Source organism: Myzus persicae, unplaced genomic scaffold (genome assembly GCF_001856785.1).
Source record: "Myzus persicae strain clone G006 unplaced genomic scaffold, MPER_G0061.0, whole genome shotgun sequence".
Taxonomy (NCBI): domain Eukaryota; kingdom Metazoa; phylum Arthropoda; class Insecta; order Hemiptera; family Aphididae; genus Myzus; species Myzus persicae.
In genome coordinates this window covers 397,756-405,505 of record NW_019104144.1, presented here as the reverse complement: position 1 = coordinate 405,505, position 7,750 = coordinate 397,756, and the positions used below count along the sequence as shown (strand labels likewise).

At 30.7% G+C, this 7,750-nt stretch overlaps 1 protein-coding gene across 1 annotated transcript; it reads left to right on the top strand.

Moving 5' to 3' along the window:
- The first annotated feature begins 1,636 nt into the window (after positions 1 to 1,636).
- LOC111039220 (adhesive plaque matrix protein-like) lies at positions 1,637 to 7,146 on the top strand. The gene is made up of 5 exons (XM_022322599.1): positions 1,637 to 1,765; positions 5,046 to 5,272; positions 5,634 to 5,908; positions 5,977 to 6,254; positions 6,586 to 7,146. Exons 1-5 carry the CDS (start codon positions 1,757 to 1,759, stop codon positions 6,883 to 6,885), a joined length of 1,089 nt encoding a protein of 362 aa, XP_022178291.1. The 5' UTR covers positions 1,637 to 1,756; the 3' UTR covers positions 6,886 to 7,146.
- The last annotated feature ends 604 nt before the right edge of the window (positions 7,147 to 7,750 follow it).

Sequence of the window (7,750 nt, the reverse complement as noted above, 5' to 3'; positions counted from 1 at the left end):
CGAAAAAAGTGTTGAATCTTCGTACTTTGCGGTTAATTGTTACGTTTTTAAGATAGCGTGGCTTAAACTATAATGATATGAATTAGTAGAATAAGAATAATAATGTCGATAAACACAAACATAAATAGTAAATACTGTGTATGGTATACAGCTATATAAATAGTTAAACTGTAAATAAAAGTATTTTCTTAACCGTAAATAAATATTTTACTACCATTAGGTACTACCTATACTATAACAGTACATTATGGCATATAATTTTAATTGTAAATGAACGTTAACATTTGCTTACATTGAAAATTATTTTAAAGCTGTTAAGTAAATAAAAACCCACATATTATATCATTTTATATTTTGTATTATTGAGATTCTTTTTACACTCCGATTGGAGTACAACAATTGATTTGTAAATATGTAATCCTCAAATCAAACAATGGGAATGAGTGTACAATTTATATAATATTAGGTCAAATATCGTTTTGCTAATATATATTTTAATTTCATTGACAAATGACGTTTGACAAGTACTCTAATCACTGTATATTGTAATACAAAACACTTTTTATTCACATTTGCATAAGGGTATGCCTATACTTTTGGCCTACAGGTGCTTATTAAAAATAATTGTACTTACTAATAGAGATAGGAACATAGCAATTGTTTATACGACACATTCATGTACCGTTCGTATAAAATATAGCTTATTTACTGCCTATACATTTCGTTCTATATTTTATGTAAGTATATACAGCTAGTATGTAATTAATTGCAAAGTATTTGACAACAATTAATAATTTATTTCAATTATAATGTAGAAAGTCTTATAGCACAATATACACCATTGTGGATCACATAATAATTATTTATCTTGTGTGATAGGTGGATGATTCTTGGCTAGGTAACCATTAATAAAATCAAAGTCCTTTACACCAATCATATCAATAGTCAAAACACAATAAAGTATTTGTTATTATCATTTATTTCACAATTGATTACCATTTGTTGTTATACTCAGCAATAATATTGCATTACTATTCGATATAATGTAATAATATGTTTTCATATAAAACAATGGTAAATATAACATAAGTACAGTGTACTCGAATCATTGTAATTTTGTATAAAAACTCCCCTGTGTTGATTAAGTATTAAGTATGTGAATATTTCATTACAACACATTTCGAATAATTTGAACTATAATGCTTTGAGTTCGACCCATCCAGTAGTCAACGGTACAGGAATATAATTTGTTAAGTGCTTAAAGTATTAGTACATAAATGATGCATTAAAATGATTCAATATTATGGTATGTTAAAATATAAAATATTTGGTTATCGTGATTTAACGATTATTAATTATTGGTTAATTAATTTGTATGAGAGTGTACCGAATATGATTGATTGCCAGAAAAAAAAACGAATCAATAGGTTGTATTCTGCGAATTAGTTGAAGCTATACATAATTTTTTTATTGTATTAAAACAATGTCGTATATTGTTACGGTTCTTAATATATATATATGTATAATATATAATTCAAACAGTTATCGATTTTACACTTTGACGGAGTTCATGTCAAGAATCTATAATTTTTTCATTTCTATCCATACCTACCGTAAGTCCTTAGCTTAGTTTTACCGGAGCGAATCGTTGGGCAATTACCTCAGCCCGATGGTAGGGAGTCGAACTCCTTTATAAGCCTTGCATGTAGACGTTCCTCGTACACTTCACTGAACTGGTCTTCTCAAGTCTGCAATCATGTTCAAGGTAAGCATTATTGTAGTCATTTTGATATTTACTATTTTACAAACATTCGAAAAAATATTATAACTATTTTCAACGTAATTGAAGTTTTTTATATTGTCGACGGTGTTATAATAATTCAATTATCGTAGGTATTAAGTGTTTTTACTTGCAACAATAAGATATTCATTCGTACATTTCATTAATAATATTCGTAGTTTCAAAAGTTAAACCATTTATTTGAAGCTCAACGGTTCATGTTAATAAATTAAGACGTTTAAATACAAATCACTTTGTTCTGATAGGTTTAGTAATTGACTGCCTTTTAACCAGTGTTTTACCTATATTGTGTAGGAACTCGCTTATAGTTTAAAGTTTTAAACATAAAATTAATCTAACCATAGGTACTTGTTAAGCAAGTATAATAACATTTTATAATGTCGAGTTACATTTTTTGTATACAGGCGTAGCATAATAATGTATTTAAAGTAGGTATACATTAAAAAAGAATACAAGAATTTTCCAGAATATTATTTTATACCCTAATACATTTTATGAATAAGCGTTCAAGTATAATATAGGTACCTATGTCAAATTTCCATTAGATTAATTAATTAATTCAAGTCTTAAAATTTGAAATGTAAAATCTTGTCTAATTGAAGACGATATTTTAGGAAGCTTTAATTGGGAGCATAGTGGCAATAACCTTTCTTAACCTCGAATTTTTAATTAGTTCAAGATTAATGCATGTAATAGGTATTAGTATAATATAATTTACGCCCAACATGTATAATAATCATGACCCTCATTAATTTACCATTTAGTTGTGTTAGAAAAAAAAACCCGTTTCATTTTGTCAGATCAACGAACCAAAATCCAAACATTTTTTTACATGCAAATATAGAAGTGCTTCGTGTCATTCGTTATTTATTCATTTGTAAATAATGTTCGGATTTCAATCATAACCTATAGTTGAATTACTCTTATATTATAATAAAAAATATTTTAATGTTATAAGTATTTTTACTTTAAATGCAAAATAATGTTAAATTGTTATTTATTTGTTCTTATCGAAAATAATAATTTTTAAAATAAAATGCATAATGCAATGTATATTTTATACTTAAAGTTAAGACACTTACCTGACTGTTAATATATTATAATAAATTGTACTTTTAGAATCATATACGTCTATATGAACAGATAAAAATATTTAGACATTTTAAGTCGTTGTAGTCGTCGATAGTTATAAAAAGTGTTTTATTTATGTGTTAGTGCATATTTTATTCGAAACGATCACTTAGAAACTTGTAGCCATATAATAAAATATATCTTCTAAAATCATCGTTAAATCAATTTTTCATGTAAAAATTCATTCTGTTTGACATAACAACGTTTTAATACCTAAAAATCAAGTAATAATAAATATTGAATCAAGTGAACATTTGCCAATAAACGCGTATATAATGGCCTACGAACAGTGTTGGGAATAGATAACTAAAATATTATGATAAAGATAATAGATTATTGGTAGGAATTTATCTAGATAAAGATAATAGATAAAAAAAATTAAAGTATCTAGATAAAGATAATAGATAAATGTGATTTATCTAGATAAAAAAAAATAGATAAATATTTTTTTGCTGTTTTTTTTCATACTCGGCAATAACTATTCAGTGGCATATCCAGAAATATTTTAATGTGGGGGACCGGGGACGAGCGTCATCGAACTGACCTGGGTCGTCTATAGTTACTTGAGCTAAATCAATTGCTGTTGATACACTTCTGGATTTTTTAGAATCATCCATATAATATGTTGTAGTTAAAAATCGCTTCATACTTAAATATAGCTAGTCAAAAACCGAAATAAAAATAATAGGTATAAACAACTAGAACACTAGACAATCACAATTGACGACAATTATTACTGTCCGCATTGTATACTTTTATAATAATAAACTGTGACAGTGTTTTGTCGTTCTAAATGTTCTGATAATCAAAACTCTGAAGTAGGTATAATCATATTATTATGTTAACTGTAGTGTATTTGTGTATATTATTATTACAGAACAATAAAATGTATAGATGGATATTATTTGTTTATCATAATATATATTATATATAATGTATAATATATTTATATATATATAATCATATATATTAGATTAGACTCTATTTATAACTGCAGTAGTGCTTGACGCAAGCGGGTCTTGTACGAAACAGACCCGTATGTTTTTACGGGTAATCCCGGGAGTATGGGACATCGCCACGGTCGATCAGAAATAACTAATAAGTAATAAGTAATAACCTGCAGAAACATTAAATTAATATACGGAAATAACACAACAGCCAACGACCATTAACTATTAGATTCAAGATATATTTTATACTTTGTGACTGCTTTAAATTTGTACTACATACCTATGCTGTTACATTATATTGCTATTTTATTTTGAACAAAAATGTAAAAATGTATACTTGTATACGAAAATAATAAAAAATACCTATGTATAAAAATTATCTAGATAAATTGATATAGATAACTGAAGTTTTCATCTAAGATAAAAAAATAGATGACCAGTAGATTTTAATCTAGATAAGATAATAGATAATGGAATTTTCATCTAGATAAGTCCTAACACTGCCTACGAATGGGATATGGTTCAAAATAGTTATAGCCAATAATTAACGTATAGTACTTACATGATCCGATATACTTTATACATATCCAATCTTGTTCTGACAAAATCAAAATTATAGTCCGATGTAGGTATCTATTGTTAAAAAAAAATAATTTTCCATTCGATACCTACATTGTTTGTCACCGTGTCCGGGACGAAAGAAGTGAATGAAATCTAGGATGCCGTGCAGAGTATTCCACGTGTAATTAAAGTCTTGCATAACTTCAGTTCTTGTTGTAATGATACCAGGTATCAACAGGTATAGCGTATAGAAGCTAATAATATTGTTACATACATCAATTATAAGTCTCTCGATACGCAATGACTGAAATCAGCTTGACATGGATTTAATGCTCTATAAATACGAAGGATGGCAGATAGGCACTCTTGAAATATTATGAGGCTAATAATTTTTTCGTCAACTGAACCGAATTATAATATCTCTTGCTATATTACAGTGATATGTAAATTTCTAGAAACTGCGGTCGATTTTATTATTTTTAACACACGGTCAAACGTGATAAAATCAAAATATAGTTTAAAACTAATAGGCACACCTAAACAAATAGCTCGTAACGTCTATTATTATGATTAATGTGTAATGTTGTATTAATGTTTTGCAGTTTATTACTCTATCTTGCCTGCTGGCAGTCAGTGTTCAGTGCAAGGTCTCACCAAATACGGCTGTGCCATACTACCCTCAACCGTACCCGGCAGCATATCCAAATGTTTACCCCCAATTTTACTCTGCACAACCGAAATACAGTGTGCATCCCGCCTATGTAGCAGCCGCCTCATACCCGGCAGCGGCGTATCCAGCCCCTGCAAGCTACCGACAAGTCTTCGTACCGTAAGTGTAATATTTTCAAACACTAGACAACGGCAACCATAATGTACATATTGTAAAAAAATGTAAAAACTGTACCTAGTTTTTTGTAGGGACATTTTAATAACGATATAGTGTAGAATTGTTGTGTCTTATAAATAGGTACTCATTATTAGAATTTAATTTTTATATTATGTACATTTGCAAATAAACTGTCAAGTAATTTCACATGTAAACAAAATAGCAATTTTCAAACATCAAATAAATATAAATCATATTCTCAAATGTATATAATGAATACAGAAGTTCAAAAAAAACGTCAGATAAAATAAATTAAAACATTTCATATGGTGAACTAAATGTTTTTCGTGTCTTTTTTTTCCAGAGCTAGTCCTGCCTACAACCCTTATTATTACGGATATGCTCCTTACCCAGCTCCCTATGCTCAAGCTCAGCAGTACCCATATTCTTACGTTCAAAATGATGGAGCCTCTGGAGCCACTGGAGCCTCTGGATCTGAAGGATCTGGAAGTCCAGGCGGTTGGGGAGAATACTTAGCAAGCATCTGGAGCTACGTTCCGAATTTCCCTTACGGCACAACCGGAGTTCAACCGTCTCCAGCAGCTGAAGGAGCGACTGCCGGTGCTGAAAATCAATCACGTAAGGCAATAAAATACAAAAAATAAACGAAACACAAAATTCAATATATGCATGTTTTTTATTCGTAGCCGGAGCCGAAAGTCCGACAAAAGGTGAAAAGCCAGCTGCAGCAGAAGGACCCAAATCAGGAGAAGTCGCTAGCGACGAACAACCCTCTCAATCACCGACCAAACAGTTCGCTGCTTATCCTCTTCCGTACTTCGGTCAACCACAATTCTACGGACAAGCACCTTATCAACAAGCAGTGTATGACCCAGCAAAGTTGAATGCAGCTAACAATGGCGCAGTTTCCAGTTTCCTTTTCCCCAAAAATATTCAAGCTGTGTTCCAACATCAACCACAACCGGTAATGGAACATAAATATTGTTAAGTCATGCACAGCTCACCCCGCCCATAGATGTCTCTTCAACTAAGCTTTTAGATAATTTCCAGAAAAAAAAATTAATTAATTGTAAATAATACAGTCTATGCAGAGTGCTATAGACATATAGTTATATTATAATGAATTTAAACATAAAGTTCACACCAACACAATTACACGGTTTTTACGGTGTCTCAAAAATTTACATTTACATTTCTCTATTATTGCCAAAAAAACTATTTTATTACTAATTATTATGCATTACCTATATACCTATTGTGTGACTATTATTGACAAATTGCTTTTATTTTAATAGTTTGCTGATCAAAAATACTACCAGGCCCCACAGGCCAACCAAGGTACCGCAGCACAAGCTTACCAGAGATATTTGCAGTTCCAGAAGCAACACTTACAGGGACAATACCAACAAGGACAATTCCAACAGCAACAACAAGATCAACCATTCCAACAACAACCGGAACCATTCCAACAATATGACCAACAACCCCAGAAAGACGAATCATCTGTGGTCGTAGATTCGAATGTGACCGGACTCCAAGTCAATGCCGAAGGCCAACAGCAACAACAATCTAAAGTAGCCACAGGTTCGAACTAATTTGGAGCTATGACCCGACTGAATTTATTTTATACAATTTTCCAATTCAAATACAATTTTATAATTTTATTTTATATAATCAATGTTGTTTGAAATCAATATGAATATAATAGTAACATAATGAGCCGATTTGATGCACATAATACTATTATTATATAGAAGCTGAGTTAAAATACGAATTTATTGTCAAATAATACATATTTCGAAAATATCCTTGTATTTTAAAACTACTTTTTTCAATGTGAAATACAAAATTATTGGTTAATAAAAAAAAAATGTATTTATTTTGCTTAAACAGTATTTGAACCATTTAACCAATTTCTACTTTTCATGCAACAATCTGATGTCAGTTTTTTTATGGCATTATACACTGGCATCAAACATTGTTTTTTAAAACTTGCTGAACAGCACATGTTGTTGCTCTGTAAGATCGTACACAGTTTAAGATAAAGTTTAAAATTTGAAGTATAGATTCAAGTGTTGCTGACATTCTAACAAAATGGGCGGGGAGTGGGAGGGGGGGGGGGTAACTCGAGGACTTAATAGTTTGATTTTTATTATTTTCTACATAATACACAATATTATCGTATTGAGTACAATGTACAATACATCATGCGGCGCAATACATCGTATCTATTTCGTGTACCTACATTAAGCTAAAAATGGCCATAACTTACAATCTCTTTGATTTGCGAAATTAAAATGTGTTTCGTGTGTGTACAATATAGGTCCGACGGTAGCAGCGGCTCAGCCACAGGGTATCGCGTTCGCCGGAATCGGTGGCCGAGCCGGAGCTGGACCTATAGGCACAGCGGTTGTAGGCGAAAATGCTACAGCGATTGCGGAACCCAGCGCCACTGCTATA

What these genes read in the sequence shown, in the direction of transcription:
- LOC111039220 (XM_022322599.1), top strand. An exon ending in CGGTGCTGAAAATCAATCAC is followed by an intron (nt 5,909 to 5,976) that starts GTAAGGCAATAA and finishes TTTTATTCGTAG; the next exon opens with CCGGAGCCGAAAGTCCGACA. An exon ending in TCCAACATCAACCACAACCG is followed by an intron (nt 6,255 to 6,585) that starts GTAATGGAACAT and finishes TTATTTTAATAG; the next exon opens with TTTGCTGATCAAAAATACTA.